The 20,851-nt window shown below is 41.9% G+C and overlaps 1 protein-coding gene across 4 annotated transcripts in view; it reads left to right on the top strand.

The window, feature by feature from the left end:
• LOC147893357 (Ku70-binding family protein) overlaps positions 1 to 18,685 on the top strand; it is a 60,257-nt gene extending 41,572 nt beyond the window's left edge. The window contains exons 5-6 of one of the 4 annotated variants that reach the window (XM_087385856.1): positions 16,437 to 16,528; positions 18,309 to 18,327. In XM_087385856.1, the coding sequence (XP_087241982.1) occupies positions 16,437 to 16,528; positions 18,309 to 18,312 (96 nt within the window). In that variant the 3' untranslated portion in view covers positions 18,313 to 18,327. Of the gene's footprint in view, positions 1 to 14,871; positions 15,535 to 16,436; positions 16,578 to 18,308 lie in introns of those variants that run through there. The other 3 variants (XM_087385857.1, XM_087385855.1, XM_087385854.1) reach the window with 3 other exon arrangements.
• Positions 18,686 to 20,851: the final 2,166 nt, after the last annotated feature.

Below are 20,851 nucleotides of genomic sequence, written 5' to 3'. Positions count from 1 at the left end.
CCTCGTGACATACCCCTCTCTTGAAACAGCAAACCACAGTTTGCTGCCCCAAAACACAGGAGCGAGCATGAAATATAGCATAAAAGAGTATACAAGAAAGCCGCAGCTATAGTATACAGAGATAGTAAAAATATGGCTAGGAGAGGCATGCATCCATCCATATATACTGCTCAAAATCTATGTGATCCTCGGCGATCAATAGTCAAGATGCATCAATATCATGGAGTCTCACAGCAGAAATACTGTCAGCTCAGTATCTCGGATGAAACATACAGTGTCATCAAGCGACCTCATGAAATCTTAGTGAGCCCGTCTGTACTGAGGGAGTGGAGGTGCTACCCCCCTCTCGAACATCAGGTAATGCTCCAGACGCTCGCTCTGCTGAACTACCTGTAGGAGCCCGGATCGCAGTCGGCTCTAATTGGAAAGCATCAAGGTAAAGCTGCAATATCCCAGGTGAATCTGCCAGTTCACCTTCCTCCATCCATTTCGCATCAAGTGATGGGTAATTTTGAAATTTTACCAAGTAGCGACGGATAACTTTACCCTTGAGCTTTCTATCTCTGTGTGCCAGAATCTGCTCTGGGACCAGAAGTTCATCCTGTTCTTCCACTTCAGGCTGCACCTCATGAGATACATCCTCGGGAATATCTCCATGATATTGCTTTAGTAAGCTCACATGAAAGGCATTATGTATCTTCCAATGCGGAGGCAACTTCAGCCTATAAGCTACCTCGTTTATCTTTTCAGAAACCTGGAAAGGACCATAGTAACGCATGTTCAGCTTTGTGTACAACCTTTCCTTGCCTTTCTTATTTTTCAGCCTTGCCTTCTGAAAACGCAGCAAAACCCAATCACCTTCTGTGAATACCAATTCCGTGCGGTGCTTATCTGCTGCTCTTTTCTGCTTGTCTTGACTTCTTTGCAAGGCATATTTGATCTTCTTGTAAGCCTCTTCAAGGCTTTCCACAAAACGATCAGCTTCGAAGATTTTCTCTTTTGTATGCAAAATGGGAGGTATCTTCCTAGCACCTTCCACTATTTCAAAAGGTGCTTTACCTGTGGATGTGTGCACCGTATTATTGTAAGCATGTTCCAGCAAAGGTAAATAATGCTCCCATTTGCTTTTGTGGTCTGAGACATAGCATTTAAACATATCCAAGATGGTAGAGTTTTCCTGCTCCGATTGTCCATCAGACTAAGCGTGAAAAGATGACGAAAAATTCAGCGTAGTGCCCATATTTTCAAACAGTCAAATCCAAAAGAGGCTGGTCATCCTCGGATCTCTATCACTGATTATGGATTCAGGCATCCCATGATACTTGAAGACATGCTGCAAAAACAATTTGGCCATTTGATCTGCTGTAATTTTCTTTCTTACTGGCACAAAGTGGGCTTGTTTGCTAAACCTGCAAATTATTGTCCACAATCCATCATGTCCAGTAGGAGTACGTGGAAGATCAAACACAAAATCCATAGCTATGCTTTGCCATGGTCTATCCGGAATTGGCAAAGGGTGTAACAACCCAGGTGCCTTTTGCCTGTCAAACTTTACTTTCTGACAAACCATGCATGTTCTCACATATTCTTCCACATCTTTCCTCAAAGATGGCCAATAAAAGTATTGCTCCACTACTGTAATTGTTGCTGTAATTCCCCTATGTCCTGCATATGGAGGAGCATGACTTTCCATTATGACTTTTTGTCGCATCTGATTAGTGACACAGAGTCGTCCATGCATCAAAATGAAACCCTCTTTCAACATATAGTGATCATGCCTTTGACCATAAGAAAGCTGTTCATAAATAGTTGAAAAATCAGCATCATTAACATACTGATCTTTCATCACATCTAACACATTGTTGTAAGCAATGCTCACTGCTGAAACACTGGGTTTCTTGGAGACTGCTTCAGGCTGTGGTTTCCTGGAAAGTGCATCAGCCACGACATTTTTGTTACCCGGCACATGTACAATTTGAAAATGAAACATTGAGAGGAAGTTAGCCCATCTCATGTGCTTTTCAGATAATTTTCTCTGCGTGAGAAAATATCTAAGTGACTGATATCAGTTTGCACATAAAAATCAGCTCCAAGAAGGTAATGTTTCCATGTGGTCAAAGCATGTATCACTGCTAACATTTCCTTCTCGTATGTCTGCAAGTACAATTCAGCATCTTTGAGAACTCTACTCTCATATGCAACCACTCTGCCATCCTGCATCAAAGTGCCTCCTATGCTGTTCCCACATGCATCACAAGTTACAGCAAAGGGTTTTGCAAGATCTGGCAAGATAATAACGGGTTCAGAACACAATTTTTGCTTCAGCTCTTCAAAAGCTGCATTTTCCTTTGGTCCCCACCGAAACGGTACAGCTTTCTTTTGTAAAGCATGCAAGGGAGAAGCAATTTCTGCAAAGTACTTTATAAACCTCCGATAGTATGAACACAAACCAAGAAAGCTTCTGACTTCATGCAGATTTTTCAAAATTGGCCAACTCCTTATGGCCTCAACTTTTGCAGGATCCATCTTGACTGCATCCTTTGACACTATATGATTGAGAAAATGAATCTCATGCATAAAGAACTCACTTTTCTTGGTGTTTATTAATAGCTTGTGTCTTTTCAACTCTTGAAACACAATAGTGAGGTGTTTCCTGTGCTCTGCTCATTTTTAGAGAACACAATGATGTCATCGAAGAAAGTGCCCACAAACTTTTTGTGTGCTCTAAAAATTCTGTCCATCAAACTATTGAAAGTGGCAGGTGCATTAGTCAAACCAAAAGGCATCACAAGGAACTCATATAAGCCAAATGAAGTGCGGAAGGCAGTCTTGTAGACATCTTCAGGCCGTATCCTTATCTGATGGTATCCACTTTTAAGGTCAATACGACTGAACATTGAGGAACCTTCCAACCGATCCAATATATCATCAATGCGTGGAATTGGAAAACGGTTCTTAATTGTGACTTTATTCAAAGCCCTATAATCAATACACATTCTCCAACTGCCATCCTTCTTTTGCACAAGCAACACAGGGGAACAGTAAGGAGAATTACTTGGCTGTATTAATTCCTTTTCCAAGAGTTCCTTCACTTGTGACATTATCTCTTGAATCTTTCTGTTGTGCCTTACTGACACGATAGGGAGGTATATTAGGCGGTGAGCTTCCTGGAATTATATCAATTTGATGATCCTCGGGCCTCTTGGGAGGTAATTCTTGAGGAAGTGCATCTGAGAAACAATCCTGAAAATCTGAAATAAAAGCAGCCCTTTCTCTATCTAAAGCAGAAAGAGTAGAGCCTTCCTGAACTGGTTGGCTGTCCTCTTTGACAAAAATCAAGTACGCTACAAGAAGCTGAAACTACAGGGATGGACTCCCCTTTCAACTTTACATCAAGTACATGATTTTTGCCTCTATGAGTTAAAGAAATCTTCTTGTTTCTCATCTGCACATCAGCCCCCACCCTGTACATCCAAGGCATCCCAAGCAAAGCATCACACTCTGGCAAAGGCATAATGTAGAAGTCCTCTGCATCCTGATATCCCTGGATATGCATCCTCAACTTGCCAATGATAGGAGTGACAGGTGTGTTGAGTTCAGGGTTGGCCATATCACACATGCCGGATGGCCCCATTTCCTCAGGCTCAATGCCAATCCTTCCTGCCATATCAGGAGTTATGAAATTTGCCTTTGCCCCAGAATCAAAGAAAAACAAACAATTTTGATTTCTGATTTTTCCCCATGCTCTGCACATCTCAGTCTTTTTCATTTCCTCTTTATCATGTGCATGTGGCAAACTCCCTATCACATCTGGAAGAAGTCCTGCAGAAGGTTTAGGCTTTTTGCCCTTCCGATCAGCCTGTTTATCACCATTCTTATCATCATCTGACCTGTCTCTTTTCTTGAATGGGCAATCATAAGAGCGGTGTCCCTCTCCTTTGCATATAAAACATTTGTTTTGTTCCATGAGTGACTTTTTCTCTTCATCAGATAACTTGGTACGGGGCTGTTTATTAGGCTGTCCACGCCTTTGACCAGCTTTGAATTGGGCTTTTCCTCCCTTTTGAAACGGTCGTTTGCCATAATTTTTATTTTCAGATTTGATGTCCTTATCTTGGTGTTTGGCAGCCCGTTTGTTGTCTTCTTTCTTGCTGTCCATAAAGCCCAAATTCTTCTCCTGCATCCATGCATATGCTGTCCTTGCATTCTCAATTAATTGAGTCATAGAACCCACCTTGGTTTTGATGCAATAATCACGTAGCTCACTAGGCAATCCACAACAGTACCTCTCTATTTGCTCTTTCAAAGAAACATGCCTGTAAGAGCTCAATGGCAGCAAAACATCTGGGTGTAATCATCAAGATTCTTGCAAAGTTTGTATGACAAGTCATGCCAGTGTGAAAGTACTTCAACTTCAAAAGTTGGAGTAAGCCAAGTAGAAGAGAACACTTGCTTAAATTCCAGCCAAGTAGTAGGTGCATCTCCATGAAGCATAAGGTTGGTGTACCACTTAAGTGCATTGCCTTTCAAAAATGTGGCAACCTTCCTCATCTTGGATGCTTCTGTAAACAAACCCCCAAGAAATGCAGCATCAAACTGTTGAAGGAATGTGAGGGCTTTGTACCTGTCCTGTACTCCATTATATGTATCAAACTTGACATGAGAACCACCATCCTTAAATTCTTTATATACATTTGATATTGGCTGTCCCAAAGATGGCTGTATATTTGCAGCATTCCCTTCACTAGGGAGAGCCATGCTTGGCTGAACATTAGGCATGGGAGCATATGCTGTGGCTTTTATGCCTGGCTGCATTCCCACATTGTCATACATGACTTGTTTTCTATGCCCAATTGGCGGTGAAATCAACATAGCATCAAAGATCGAATCTGTACCAAAATATTTAGGTTGCTGCCTCAAATATGGCTGAGGTGGTTGAGCCACATTTATGGACTGCACATTATTATTTTGAGGAGTAGAAATACCCAAACCAAGGCCTTGTGCTGGCTGCTCATACTGTTGCACTAGCTGTACTTTTTGTACCTCTTTCTCAAGTGCTCTTTTGGGCGATTCCTCTCTCTTGGAAGTCACTTTCTGAGTCATTTTTGATGGCTGTCCCTCATGGGAAACTGATGCATGAGTGTGCGGTCCGCCATGAGAAGCTGATGCATGTGTGTACTCACTCTTTTCGTGCTTGTGCTTTCTTGATTTCTTCTTCTTCTTGGCATTTGTTTGCACAATCTGAGCCAAATTTTGAGCCAGCTGAGTCAAAGCAGTCAGTGCACTTGCAAGATGTGTATTCAACATAGTAGCATCATCTGACTCACTGCTAGAACTAGTATCACCGTTGAGCTCAGTTGTAGCTTCATGTGTGGCCTGCTCAAAAGGCATTTGTTGTGCTCCCTGCAGCTGTACACTAGCTGGATCATTAAGGCTTTCCTGCCTTCTCCTTTGAGGAGTTGTGGAGCTCTCTTGCTCATGGGTACTCACCATGTTTATGGTTGTAATATTCAGCTGTCAAAAAGTGCAGCAAAGATATCCTTCCACCAAACTACCGAGGCCCACCTCTTGAGAAAGAGTGTGTGGTATCCCGGCAATGGAACCAATGAAACCGGCCTCTAATCACTCAGAGGGCAGTGGAACTAAACCTTTAATCACTTCAGCACTTATTTACAGCTCACAAAGCATATATCACAACCATTAACCATTGCATGATCACCATTTGGCATTTACCCATTTGTTCACAAACAAAACCACTGAAAAAGGGATGGAGGCTAGAATGCCCCTGCTCAACAGACATAGACAAGTGCACCCGATTCGCCCCAAACACCGTGGCGCCCCTTTCGGTATTTCTTTATATTTCTGATTACAAGTTGCATCTGGGAGACCTTCCCTGCAATCGAGCACGCAGCCCCAATTCACTAAGCCTTCGCAAGGCTTTCAAGCATATAACACCATCACATAAGTGCACTTAACCCGTAGGCTCAACCCAAAGGCATTCTCTTTTCCGAGTGCAATTCCATTGGCTGTCCAGATGCAATCACACTGCACCCCAGCTGCACTCTCTTTGAGTGGTTTCCAGATGGCATTCACAAAGCTTTTCAAAGCTCCAAAATAAAATCAGCAAAGTACCCAACCAAAGAATGACTCATGTAGCACTGCCTGGGCACCTGTGAGCCAAGAAAGAGGCGGCACACGAGGCCAACCAATAGCTTATGGCAAAAAGAAATTGCAGTAGCAAAATCACAACTCACCAAGCCCTGAAGACTCGAACCAAGTCCTCAATCGCCAAGAGGACATAGTAGCCAATGCCCAATTGCATTCTCAGCCAAAGAGGAGTGCAAAGGCATGAAGAAAGAGCATTTACAAGAGCCGACCAGCAAGAATTCCATTGAAAAATGCGAAAAGAAGCACTTCTGTCGCGAAGAAGTGGGAGTTCTTGGGCTCAAAAGAAGCGTGCTTCAGAGAGGAATGCATTGAGAAGGTTTTGGAGAAGTTTCATCGCCGGAAAGTCCTCCAAAACTGAGAAAAACCAGTCAACCAGCGTGTCGGACCACTCGAAATTCAACAGAAAGCTGTAGCTTTGCAAGAGGAGAGCCCGAGGAGGTGGTAGAAGAAAAAAGGTCCTGAAAAAGCCACTTTTGCAAATTCGACCAGCAAAAGAAGTGCTCAGCTCTGCCCGTTCTACCAAACACACGGAGGGAAAAGCATATCACTACGAAGGGGAGGCAGAGGGGAAGCCATCGGGCCAAACGGAAGTCGAGGAATCCAAACGGGTGAGGAGTTCTGAAGAAAAACGGAATTCAGCTGAAGGAGGCTGAAAAACCAGTCCAAAATCTCAACAAAGGGAGAAGATGAGAGAGAAAACCACACATGTGAAGTTTAGAAGGCCCAGGAAGGTCCAGGAATGGCAAAGGAGCATGTAGAAGGCACTAGAGCCACCTGGAACTCTAGGGGGGCCATTGAAGGTACATGGCCCTCTAGGGGGCCCATTAAAAATGCCACATCATCATTTCCCAACAACCACTCTTTTAATTCCTTGGAATGCCTTTGGGCCTAGGGATTAATTACGCTTATGTGCTAGGCACCATGCCGCGTTTAATTACACATTATTAAGCCCACGCTTGGACTTTTAAAACCAAAGTTGTCACGGTCTTGTAGTACATTAAAGTACCTTGAATTTCACGCCCCCGTGGACAGCTTCGAGGACTCCAGAAGTTGCCCTTTAGTTGCATGTATGTAGTTTTCAGTTAGGAAAGTTGACAAGTGGCATGTGGCCCCAAAAAGAGAGCCTGAGAGGTCATGTAATACTTCACGTTTGAATTTTTGGAACTAAGCTTCCACGCTGAACTCATTGTATATTTCAAATCCTTCAAGTAATAAAAATACCTTCGGGGGGCCCAGCTCGACGATTGTCCAGTGTCCTAGTCTATTTGCAGAGAGAGAGAGAGAGAGAGAGAGAGAGAGAGAGAGAGAGAGAGAGAGAGAGATTTCATTAACCCACCTAGTACAAGTCTTGTGCAAATTATCATGCCCATCCGCTATCATTTGCATGGGTAGGAAAGCATATTTCTCAAATTTTCACAATGAATCATGCATTGGCATATGCACCGGTGTGATTCCACCCATGCAAATAGTACCCGATGGGCATGATACTTTGCATGAGCTTTGAAATCACCTAGTACAAGGTCTTGCAAAGTATCATGCCCATCGGGTACCATTTGCATGGGTAGGAAAGCATATTTTCCAAAATTTCACCACGAGCCATAGAAAAACATGCATCGGTGTGCTTTCCACCCATGCAAATGGTACCCAATGGGCATGATACTTTGCATGGGCCTTCCAAACACCTATTTTAAGACCCATGCAAATTATCATGCCCATTGGGTACCATTTTCATGGGATGACTTCCCTTGTGTGTGCTTGGGCTCACGTTCGGGTTCAGTCTTTTTTCCCTTGGGCTGGTCAAGGGTGCCCAATTCCTTCGTTGGAAATTGCTCTTGGTTGTGAGCTAAGTTGAGGGACCTAGTTGACAGTAAATGCTTTCAGTTTGAGTGCAGGATTTCCCTGATATTGTAGGCTGCTTATTATGCTTTCACCCATTGCTTGGGCATGCCAGTGGCTTAGTTAGGTTCAGAGACAGTCAGAGGAGTTGTGTGACCCTGCACGGGCTGCTATTAATAGTTTTGAAGTCCCCTGTAAGTATTTTTGGATGCCTATTGCCACTTGGAGTGAGAGCAAAGCCCAGGCTCCAGCAGGGTCATTCCTTGTGATATTGAGGCCTATTTGAGTGTAAAGCATGGTCAAGGGAGGACATTGGTAGGGCGAGCAGTGGATTTTCTTTTGATACAGGAGCACATGTTTTCAGCATCAAACATCAGACGGCAGCACCACCTTCTTTCCAAGAGAGGCTCGGAGGTGTGGTCTCCTGCTGTAGGATGGAGCGGAGGGGTCTACATCTTGGTCTCCCAGATGGTGACTCCAGTGGTCTATGATCAGGTTGAGCTTATCCTAGGGTAGGGGCAGTTTGGATGGGAGTCAGGATGGGAGAGTATAGGATTGGGATCCTGAATGTGTATGCTGCAGCATGCAAACAACATCGGCCAACCTTTTGGAGGCGGCTGACAGAGTGGCTGCCAGATGTTGCCTCCTGGATCATTGGAGGAGACTTCAACAACCTAGATTTTGGGGAGGACAAGCAGGGTGGTGCCTCCTTCTCTGAGATGCCAGCCATAGAGTGGAGCACGTGGGAGCACTTCATATTCATGATCAGTGGGGCAGAGACCTGTGGTGGCGAGAGCCAGAGTTCAGCAGGATACCTAGAAGCCTCCTCTTCTCATTCAGCTAAAGGAGACATGATGGACTACTTGAGAGATTGGATCACTTCTACATTTGGGACTGGGCACTCCACAGAGGTGGCTCTACAAGGATTCCAGTAGGCACCACAATGCTAGACCACTCTCTAGCAGTGCTCTACCTTGAGCAACCCTGCTGGGGTCTTCCCCAAAAGGGGGTCCGCATTCCAAAGAACCTCTTGCAAGACCAAGACTCAGAGGGCAGTGGAACTAAACCTTTAATCAGTTCAGCACTTATTTACAGCTCACAAAGCATATATCACAACCATTAACCATTGCATGATCACCATTTGGCATTTACCCATTTGTTCACAAACAAAACCACTGAAAAAGGGATGGAGGCTAGAATGCCCTGCTTAACAAACATAGACAAGTGCACCCGATTGGCCCCAAACACTGTGGCGCCCCTTTCGGTATTTCTTTATATTTCACAGTGAAATGATTACAAGTTGCACCTAGGAGACCTTTTCTGCAATTGAGCACGCAGCCCCAATTCACTAAGCCTTCGCAAGGCTTTCAAGCATAGAACACCATCACATAAGTGCACTTAACCCATAGGCTCAATCCAAAGGCATTCTCTTTTCCGAGTGCAATTCCATTGGCTGTCCAGATGCAATCACACTGCACCCCAGCTGCACTCTCTTTGAGTGGTTTTCAGATGGCATTCACAAAGCTTTTCAAAGCTCCAAAATAAAATCAGCAAAGTATCCAACCAAAGAATGACTCATGTAGCACTGCTTGGGCACCTGTGAACCAAGAAAGAGGCAGCACACGAGGCCAACCAATAGCTTATGGAAAACAGAAATTGCAGCAGCAAAATCACAACTCACCAAGCCCTGGAAACTCGAATCAAGTCCTCAATCGCCAAGAGGACATAGTAGCTAATGCCCAATTGCATTCTCACCCAAAGAGGAGTGCAAATGCATAAAGAAAGAGCATTTACAAGAGCCGACCAGTAAGAATTCCACTGAAAAATGTGAAAAGAAGCACTTCTGTCACGAAGAAGTGGGAGTTCTTGGGCTCAAAAGAAGCGTGCCTCAGAGATGAATGCATTGAGAAGGTTTTGGAGAAGTTTCATCGCCGGAAAGTCCTCCAAAACTGAGAAAAACCAGTCAACCAGCGCGTCAGACCACTCGAAATTCAACAGAAAGCTGTAGCTTTGCAAGAGAAGAGGCCCAGGAGGCGGTAGAAGCAAAAAGGTCCAGAAAAAGCCACTTTTGCAAATTCGACCAGCGTGCTCAGCTCTGCTCGTTCTACCAAACACACGGAGGGAAGCGCATATCGCTGCGAAGGGGAGGCAGAGGGAAGCCATCGGGCCAAACGGGTGTTGAGGAATCCAAACGGGTGAGGAGTTATGAAGAAAATTGGAATTCAGCTAAAGGTGGCTGAAAAACCAGTCCAAAATCTTAACAAAGGGAGAAGATGAGAGAGAAAACCACACATGTGAAGTTTAGAAGGCCCAGGAAGGTCCAGGAATGGCAAAGGAGCATGTAGAAGGCACTAGAGTCACCTAGAACTCTAGGGGGGCCACTGAAGGTACATGGCCGTCTAGGGAGTCCATTAAAAATGCCACGTCATCATTTTTCAACAAGCACTCTTTTAATTCCTTGGAATGCCTTTTGGCCTAGGGATTAATTACGCTTATGTGCTATGCACCATGCCGCGTTTAATTACACATTATTAAGCCTACGCTTGGACTTTTAAAACCAAAGTTGTCACAGTCTTGTAGTACATTAAAGTATTAAGAATTTCATGTCCCCGTGACATACCCCTCTCTTGAAACCAATATCCCAGGTGAATTTGCCAGTTCACCTTCTCGCATCAAGTGATGGGTAATTTTGAAATTTTACCAAGAGCGACGGATGACTTTACCCTTGAGCTTGTAGAAACACGTGGGATAGAATAGATGCATCTTGGAAGAGGAGTGAGAGCACAAGATGTAACTAAAAATGTTGTGCACTATAGATTGTGAGAGAGGTGACTCTCTCTTATAGATATGGCGAGAAGGTGGCCTAGATCAAAGGCACCTTCCCTACATCAGTGGCAATCAGCCCCTACATCAGTGGGACTGGCCTAAATCAAAGGAACCTCCCATGTAGGGGCCTTTGGCTTACATCATCACTTAGGTCACACACTAGACACATCATAGCACTAGATGTGCACACACACACACTCACGTGACTCCCCTAGATGCACACCATAGAGCAAGCCCTTGATCACACTTATCCCAACATACCTCCCCTCAAGGGTTTGCCTCTTGCAATGTCAAGGATACATCTAGTCTCATAGTTTCTCATGCCATCTCATGGTGGTCAAGGATAAATCTATGGCTAGGATCTCATGCTAGCAAGGGTTCCCAAGGGTGTGAGGTTCACAAAAATGGGATAGACAAAACACATATCACATGGCCTACATCATATGGTGACCAGAGGTGATTTACAAAAGACAAAACATATGACATTCTTTTTGGAGTACTACTCCAGGTAGAGAACCTCAAAATTTGACCAAGTGATGATAATCAAAATTTCAAAAGACAAAGTGCTCAAAAAGCATAGTCTTTATCTTCTACCACCAAGTTTGATTCTTCATTTGTTGATGGAGTTCTTCCTTCAGCCAGATTTGCTTTGTTGTTGAAGTAGCCCTTCTTCACAAGAAATGCTTCATTCTCTTTGGAATTGTTGTTCTTCATGGAATAACACATTCCCTTTTCTAATTGTAGCCAAAGGAACTTAATAAGCAAGATATATTTGAAGCATTTCCCTTGTGCACCAAATACTGTGTGAAGATGATCCCAAGCTTCATGTGAAGTTTCAAAGTGATCAATGTGGTGAATGTATGAGTCACTTAATCCCAAAGCAATGATAGCAAGAGCCTTCTTGTCTTCGATCAACCAATTAGCTTCTTCTTTTGTAGGCTTCCTTTCCTTTCCATTCACAACATTCCATATCCCCTTTTTCATAAGCACAAACTTAGCTTTTATTTACTAGATATGGAAACTAGTTCCATCAAGCTTCTCTACTTGCTCGGGCTTAGTCATGTTTACAATTCAAGTACTCATCAACCATGGTCAAAGAGAATCACATAGTCATCGTTCTAAATGCAAAGTATAAGGACACTCATGAGCTCCATGACTGAGTTCTACTACTCAAGTACAAGCAAAACAATGAAAGTTTGCAATAAATAATAGAAGCCCTAAACTTATGGTGATTGCTCAACATCTTTTGACCAAAATATGAAGAATTATGCCAGCAGAGACCAAGATAGATTGGAGGGTGCAATTCAGACACATAAAACATGAACTGAGGGGGCTTTTAAAGCAGAAATAACACTAGTATACCAGACCAGGGCTACCAGCAAGAAGAGGCACAATGTTGCGCCAGGTCGCCATATAGAAGCTTAGCAAAATCGACTGGTCTTTTGTCTGTTTCTCCTCAAATGCTTAACCAAATGAGCTCAAACTTCATCAGCAGCTTGCTTGTAGTATCGCCCAACTCGTGCTCAGAGGAATTATCGAATAGTCGAGGCATTGGGCAAAATTGTGTGAAAGTTCGTCGAGCGAACAAGCTATCAGCAAGGGCGTATGCGGGAATATATTTCTAATTGCTTGCCGCCAGGAGGTCGCCCATATTCAAGGATGCTTGGTTTGAAAGGGCTCTTGGAATGGTTGCTTGTAGGTAGAGAACAAGCTGACACAAAATTTTGGAAGGAAAGAGATGATGAAGAATCTTTGAAAAAACTAGTAGTTCATGCTAGAGAGAGCATCTAATGCTAGGCTAGGCTAGATCTAGAACCTAAAGCTCTGATACCAAATGTAGAAACACGTGGGATAGAATAGATGCATCTTGGAAGAGGAGTGAGAGCACAAGATGTAACAAAAAATGTTGTTCACTATAGATTGTGAGAGAGGTGACTCTCTCTTATAGAAATGGGGAGAAGGTGGCCTAGATCAAAGGCACCTTCCCTACATCAGTGGCAATCATTGGGATTTTACGTTGCCGCCATAGTAGGCCCGAAATGCATTTCGGGACAGCCCGAAACGTAGAAAACGTTTCAGAAACGTTTCGATTCTGAAACTCGCGTTTCGGGACCCCCAAAAAACCCACAATGTTCGAAAAATCCCAATTTGTCCTAATTTTGGGAAATCTGATGTCGGATTGCATTTTTGCCACCCGTAAGTCTCAATTTGCCGCCCGTATACTGAAATCGGCCTTCAGCCCATACATTTTTCTTTAGCCCATTTAGGTGAAGCACGGACATAAATCATGATTCATGATTCCATGTATCGTTTTCTATTTTGAAATATGACCATTGATGCTTGAATCTACAATGATGTGTTGTTAATTTTCTGATTTAGGATTTAGTAATATGTTTCAAGCATCCAATTTTCAAGTTCGAAGTGACATATCAAAGGTCTGTGCACTGTGTTTCATGAGTTTTTTTCAAGTATTGGACTTCTAGTGATCATAATCTAGAATGTTTTAATATTTTTGGGGGAAAATATATATTTAAATACCCTATTATGCACGAAACGTTTTAACAGACATTTCGGGTTTGCCTTGAAACGTTTCCGAAACCCTGAAACGCGTTTCGAAACTCCTCGCCTACTATGGTTGCTGCATCATCTAGGGTTTCCAAAACCGTAAAACGAGTCTACATTCGTCTAGCACTATTGGAATGAGCTGTGCAGCAGATGGATGGAAAAAGAGGGGCAATCCAGCATGGATAAAGCTCTCGCAATCAGAGAGGGGCAGGATATACAAGAGGGTGTTAAAAAGACACACCAAAAGAGCAGTCTAGTTTGCAGGTTCTGATTGTGGACTTCACTATCATGAATGAAAAACCTTCTTTTTTTGTCCCTGTTCTCCTACACATGAAAATCCCCTCATCTGGCATGTTTTAAAGCCAAAATCCTTCATGATGTGGTCTTTTCCTATTGTTGTTTGGTAGGAGCGGAGGACTCTTTGAAAGTTGGTTTTAGGGGGTGATTTATTAATTTAGCATAATATGTGCCTGCTTTGAGTTGAGTTCTGTTAGAGTAACTTCAGACATGGTGATAAGAGTCTCTCAGATGGAGAAAATTGTAGAGGCATACTGGCAGCTGGTAAATACTGCGCATGGAACTTCTAGATATGAGTAGAATGTTGATGTTTCTTTTTGTTGAGGGCTACTCCCAGTCTATATGCAGTTGGATTAAGTGCAAAGATTGGCAGTTCATCTTATGGGAGACTAACTTTGCATGGTTGATGAGAATCTCTCAAAGGAAGAAGTTCTAGAGCAAGCTGGCAGCTCATAGAGAATGGCTTTTATTTCTATGACGTTTGGGAACCAACTTCAGATGTGGTTGCCCAAATGGAGAAGTCCTGAGCAAGCTGTGTCAGTTCCTTGGAAATGGCTTCGATATATGAGTGTAATATATTAAGGTTCCTTACAGGAGGGCACTCGTGCAATTGGATTGAGGCAAATTTAGGTACTGCCTTTGAGACATAGATGCATCATGCAACTTGCTTTGCTGCCACGAGATGGAGTAGGTGAGTCTTTGGAATGGAGTTCATGTCAAGCTTTGTTGTTCCTTATTGCTGTTGTATTTCATTAGAAGTGTGGTATTTTTGTAGCCTCTCTCTCTCTCTCTCTCTCTCTCTCTCTCTCTCTCTCACAGCAGTCTATCTCTGGCTTCATGCTACCACTCCCCCAGCGTTCTTGAGAGGGCGGGGGGGGGAGCTGCAGTTGTGATACTGGACCAGATTACACTTTTTTGTACTCTGATACATGTAATGGCAGTGATGATGGAGATGGCCATATTGATATTGATATGATGTTATCACTGATGTTATTCTGACTGTGTAGCATTTAGCATTTACTATGGGTGTTGGTGCTCGCTTAGTAGCTCCACCCTTTCAGATTGCTTTGTATCAGGTTTCTCATAGTCTCATTCCGAAGACTCTAATACTCTCTCTCTCTCTCTCTCTCTCTGTTTGTGCATGTACTCATTTTCATATTCTCCTGATATTTGGTTCAGGATTGTGTCCGGCGGCGGGCTTTGAAGTCAGTCTTAATGAATCCTTTCTGTGCTGGGTCCCAGGCCGAGGAATCACTTGACAAAGTTTGGGATCTTTGCTACAAGGATACAAAGCCGTTCGACAAAGTCCCATGAAATCTTCCATAATTCTACAGTAAATTAGATCACAGTTTTCTAACATTGGTATTGTACCATGGCTCTTCATATTGCTGTCAATGGGAAGCCTTAATAGAGACCCTATTTATTTTAAGTACATTAATCTTGTAAGTCTCATTGCTTTAACAAATTGATCAATGCATCTATCTGGGAAATTTTGAATACCTAGTATGCATTTTTTAAAAGGTGACATTTAACAGTCACTAGGTGTTAAGGTAAAGACAGCTGGTGGAAAAGATCAGCTTGGATGCTACATGCTAGCAGCCATACTACGTGAAGGATGAAATTTTGGAAAAAGGGTCGCCACTTAATTTATTTGTCCATTATCTACTTAAGTTTACCAAGTAAAAGCCTCTATCATCTCTTGGACAGCATGTTTTTTGTTTATCAACTAAAGGTTGATCACAAGGCGAAGCTATAACTTCTAATACAAGAAAGTGGAGTTTCAAATATTCTAACATATTATGCCTATCAGACGATAACACTTTAGCACTGAACATGGTGCTATTAAGTTGTTGAGTGTGATCTCACATGCAAATACTATGCAGAAGGGAAAACTCGTGTATTGTGAGAGAGGTTAGTAGAGGAAAATCTCAAGCAATTTTTTATTTATCTGTACACATTTTACTTTCATTTTTAGATACCTTGATTGTCTAGGAATGCTCATCCAAAGAGTCTATGAGGCTAGTTTTCAATTCCTGTAGAAACACTTGTGTGCTGCATTGTGGAGATCGTTACGATCTGGAAACATACAATGGGTGGATAAAAGGGAAGATGAATGGAGAGCTTATTAGACCAGAGATTTTATCATATTCGAGCCCTTCTTGTCCATGGATGGAATATACCGGAGATTGTTAGGGAAAAGCAGTGCCGCCCCAAGCGTTGTCCTTGCCTACATGCAAAGGCCCTGATCAATGAAGAATGCTTGAACCTTTGATCGTAAACTATCCTTTGGCTTTGGATCCAAGCTGATTATTGTTCAAATTATATCTTGCAAGTTTGGTCTCAACATTGAATATTGTTCAGGTGAGCCCTGAATGTTCCAGTTTTGTCTTGCGATTTTGGTCTCAATTCTTGTGTTTTTATAGATCCCTACTATTGTCTATTCTTCCTTTTTAGGGTTGCGTAGCCTTTGTTGTTGAATATTTTCTTTCCATGGTATTAACATTTGTTAAGTTCTAGAGTATCTTTTGTTGTAGCAGGTGCTTGTGGATCTACTCCATTTTTAGGAGTAGATTCTTATGGGTCGATTGCTATGGAGTTGACTGAATGTCGTACGGAAGGAGTGGGTTTGTATTTCTTTGTCGGAAAAGCAATTTCAGGTTTGCCTTTTGGGGTCCTTCGTAGTATAATGCCTCTCACCATGGCTGCTTGTTGTGTTTACATTTTGAACTTCTTGTCTTATTCAGGTGTCTTCTCAATCGTACTCAAGTGCATGTTTATACGTGTACTGGGATCAAAGTCTTAAGTCGATAGACAATTCCTTTGCTTTGCAAGCATGGTACGGCTCAATTTTCTTGTTTCTTGTCACATAAAACTAGCTCTCTTGTGCTGAACTCCCATCTCATGCTAATAGGAAGCTTGTAAATGTCATAATTATCGCTTGCATTCTTTGTGATAATGATGCTATTTCTTTTGCACTATTAGGGCTCCATTAGATGTCTTATGGATTGGGGGCTACATGAAAGAGGTCAAGAAACCTTTTATCATAAAAACAAGGTGGATTTTGTAGCCATTTTTGTGTGCACGTCAGTCATGTGGAATGTCTCCTCAACTTAGTTTCAGATTCCACTTTTTGATATGTATTGACCATGCTGATTTGTGGGAAGTTTGGTAGAAACAAAAGTATTTTGGTGTACTTTCTACTTTGGTGCAATAGGTACGATTCGATCCTTGTTGGGGCTTGATGCAGCTAGGGGGGTTTCCTTTAATACAAACCTCAAGCAAACATGACTAGATGTCAAATGTTGATGAAGTTTTACACTCAAGCCTTCTACCTCCAAAAACAATTTCTTGCCTCCCTTTTGAGAAATTCTAGGCAATATAAGAATGATGCGTTTGATTGGGTGTAATATTTGAAAATGTCAAAGGGTGATTTTTTTGTGAGCAAAAAGTAGAATTTTTTTGTTAGGAAAAAGTAATTACGAAAATAAAAGCGCTATGCGCGTTAAAGACGCTCGATTGAGCCAATAGAACATCACAATTCTTCCCAAAATATTGCAAAGTCCTATGGAGAGAATCATTTAAATCCTCTCGAAATGCCACCATCAAAGGCACATGCTTATAGATTACTAGATTTGGCAACCGCCAAACATGATGAATAACAACAGAGCGAACCAAGGATCATATTTGTAGTTGGTGATTTTTTGAATGTAATGTTGTTAGAATGATTGTTTGGTCCATTTTCTAAGGTATGCATTGGTGGACATGTATGCCATGTACATAGTTGCTTGGTTATACCATGGATGCATTTAGATTGTTCAGTCTTATATCTGTTCTTGTTAGTATATGCCAATTTTAGCCTTAACAAATTCTCACACCCGGCCGACCAACCAACAAAACAAATTTTGTTCCTTTTGGCTAGTATTTCTCATATTGCATTGGGTGAGTTATAACATATAGTTGCTCTCTTTTGTATAGTGAGATCCTTAAGAAATTTTATACTTGTGCATGGAAGAACCTTTGATTTTGTCCATGGGTTCCTCTAGATGTCTTGTTGTGTATAGATTTCTTTGGTTTTAGTCAAAGGCATTGAGACTAACTATTATTAAGGTTCTACATAAAGGTTATTTAGAGCTTGTTACAACGTGATTGGCATGCATATCCTAATGTGAATGTGTGTGTGCTAGGGGAGTCTCTAAAATAGGAGAGACAAAATGGAAAGTAGTCACGTTCCATGGTTTTGGAGTACAAAAGTGAGACTCTTTTGTCATGCGTGCTTTTAAGTTATTTCTCATGCAATGAGGGGGAAGACACAAAAAATTGACATAATATAGAACATGAAGTATTGATATTCTTTTGCTTTCTAATGTATTATAGACAAACTGCGAGTTGATGCTGGCTGGACATTGAACCTATAACTTAATCACCATTGAAAATTTGCACTGCTTTAGAGAGTTTATTCATCATGAATTCCTTTACCTTGTTTACACTACATGAGCTTACGGCATGTTTTCAGAATATTGTTATGGATGGACATGGATAGCAACTGTGTAGGGGCACTGAAGCCTGTCTTCCCAAGAGTTGAAACTAACTATGGTTTCTATTTTGGACGGTGGCAGGTGAGTCCCTATACTCCTCTACACGGTTTTCTGAAGAACAATTATGACGGAGCTCGATGGTGATACTTTGGAGGAACAAGGGAACAAGTAGTTGGAATACTCTGAAGGAATTCTCCATTACATGCTTACTGTTGTGGAACTACTCTTAATATAGATAGTCCTAGTAATAGTTGGGATGAAGTTTCCATGTTGACATAGCAGCAGTTTAAATATGGTATATAAACATCTACTCGACAATTAGGAATGGAGACTGTTTTTTGGTCTTGTAGGAGACTTGAGAGGGTTCATTGTTTGGACTCAAATAAGTATAGAAAATGTGGACAGTTTTTTGGAATACTAAATGTTGGTATCCAAAGGTTGCTGGGATATACCTTGGAAGTTGCTAAGGCATGACCTAATCTTTTGGAATTTCTTGTCTATGAGATAGCCTAGCAGTCTGAGAGTTATTGCCTTTTCTTATATTACTTAAAGGTTCAATGTTGCATCACAACAATAATCTGGAATGAGAATGGCCTAGTTAAAGAGTTATGCATTGGAACTCTTTTTGTGTATCTCGAAAGAAACTCCTGTAATGGAGAATATTTTGCATCAGTTTTTATTAGGGAAGATAGACCATGTAATGAAGGGGGCCTAATGAAAGAACGCCATCTTTAATGGGATGAATGGAATGAGGTTTACATGCTTTGACTTTTGCAACGAGAAGTGTCCTTGTTATAAGTAGACAAAGGAAATAATGAGTAGATAGAGCTGCACATACATGAACTAGCTTGGCATGATCTGAATAGATGTATGATTGAAATTTTAGAGAAAGGGAGATACTGAATAATGAATGTATTGTTATTGCAAGTAGTAGATAGGATAAAACACACACAGATATGGTTATTGGTATAGATAGAGATAGAGATATAGATATGGATGTGGATGTGGACATGGACACAAACACATACACAGACACATATGGATACGGATACATATTTAGATACAGATACACATAAAAATATGGATATAGATTTAGATATAGAGAAAGAGAGAGAGAGAGTTGACTCTGTGCCAACATGGACTTAGGTAGAACAGATTGTGTGTGTAGAGTAGCGATAAAGCTCCACTTGTACTTGCATAAGGCTAGAAATAATCCCTCTTAGAAATCCAACTTGCATGTTCTATATGTAAGTTCTACATGCAACTCCTAGATGTGAGTTGTACATACAAGTTCTACATACAAGTTCTACATACGATTTCTACATACAACTTCCACATGCAACTCCTACATGCGAGTTGTACATGCGAGTTCTACATGCGAGTTCTACATATGAGTTCTATATACAACTCCTACATGCAAGTTCTACATGCGAGTTGTACATGCAAGTTCTACATGCGAGTTGCATATGCAAATTTTACATACGACTTCTACATATGACTTCTACATGCAAGTTCTACATACAACTTGTACATGCGAGTTTTACATGCAAGTTCTACATACGACTTGTACATGCCAGTTCTACATGCGAGTTTTACATGCAAGTTCTACATATAGAGAGAATGTGTTACACTTCCTACATGCATAGAGAAGCTTCCTCTCCCACTCCTATGCTTCCCCTAACCCCTTTGTTCCTCAACCCTTAAACTCCATGATCTATGAGGAAAATGAGTTCTACACCATATACTCTAGCCTAAACCTTGGAACTCCTTCTAACCCTGGAACCTCCTTTGAAACCCTGGAACCTCCTTCCAAACCTTGGAACTCCTTCTAACCCTGGAACCTCCTTCTAAACCCTGGAACCTCCTTTTAACCCTTAAACTCCTCCTAAACCCTACAACCCCCAATGAAGGTAAAAGCCTTCATTACCTCAATCATGGTGATATACGTTTCTTTTACACATGCATGCACTTTGTTTGCTTACCACACTTAAGCCTACATCTCTCATCGGAACATAACTCGAGATCCTAAGCTACACATATACTACAACCGATAACCTCGATATATCTGTAGGTGACAACAAGCCTCGAGACCCTGCATATTGAGAATACACTGCTCTTCCTATGAAAGTAGTAGGAAAGAGCCAACATTTGGTACCGCTGTCAGGGAACGAACCCGGGTCACCCGCGTGATAGGCGGGTATACTCACCACTATACTACAACTACAGATATAGTGGTATACAGGCAACCGGCACTTGCACAAGCGTCCCCAACTCCGAGGCTAAATGTTGTTCTCGTTCGGACATAAGTCCCACAATTATTTAAGAATCCGAATCCACGACCATATCCAAGAGCATCAAATCCAGCTCCTCAGGTAGTTCCAATACATCAATTACAAGCCAAGGAAGTAGACTCGTTATTTGAGTATGAAGCAGAGTAACTAGTGTACTATGTAGAAGGTGCAGAGGGTCTAATACTAGTTTATGCAAATCAAGTACGTCCTAACACATATCGTGCACCAATCAAGTGCTACGGTTGTGAAGAAAATCACCAGATCATAGAGTGCCCTCATCGCGGTAGCCCAGCTACTTTCCAACCACTCTGTAGAGATTGTTGCATAGGACAT

This window comes from Dipteris shenzhenensis, chromosome 15 (genome assembly GCF_047967505.1).
Source record: "Dipteris shenzhenensis isolate YYH24624 ecotype China chromosome 15, Dip_SZ_1.0, whole genome shotgun sequence".
Taxonomy (NCBI): Eukaryota; Viridiplantae; Streptophyta; class Polypodiopsida; order Gleicheniales; family Dipteridaceae; genus Dipteris; species Dipteris shenzhenensis.
This window is presented reverse-complemented; position numbering and strand designations above follow the sequence as displayed.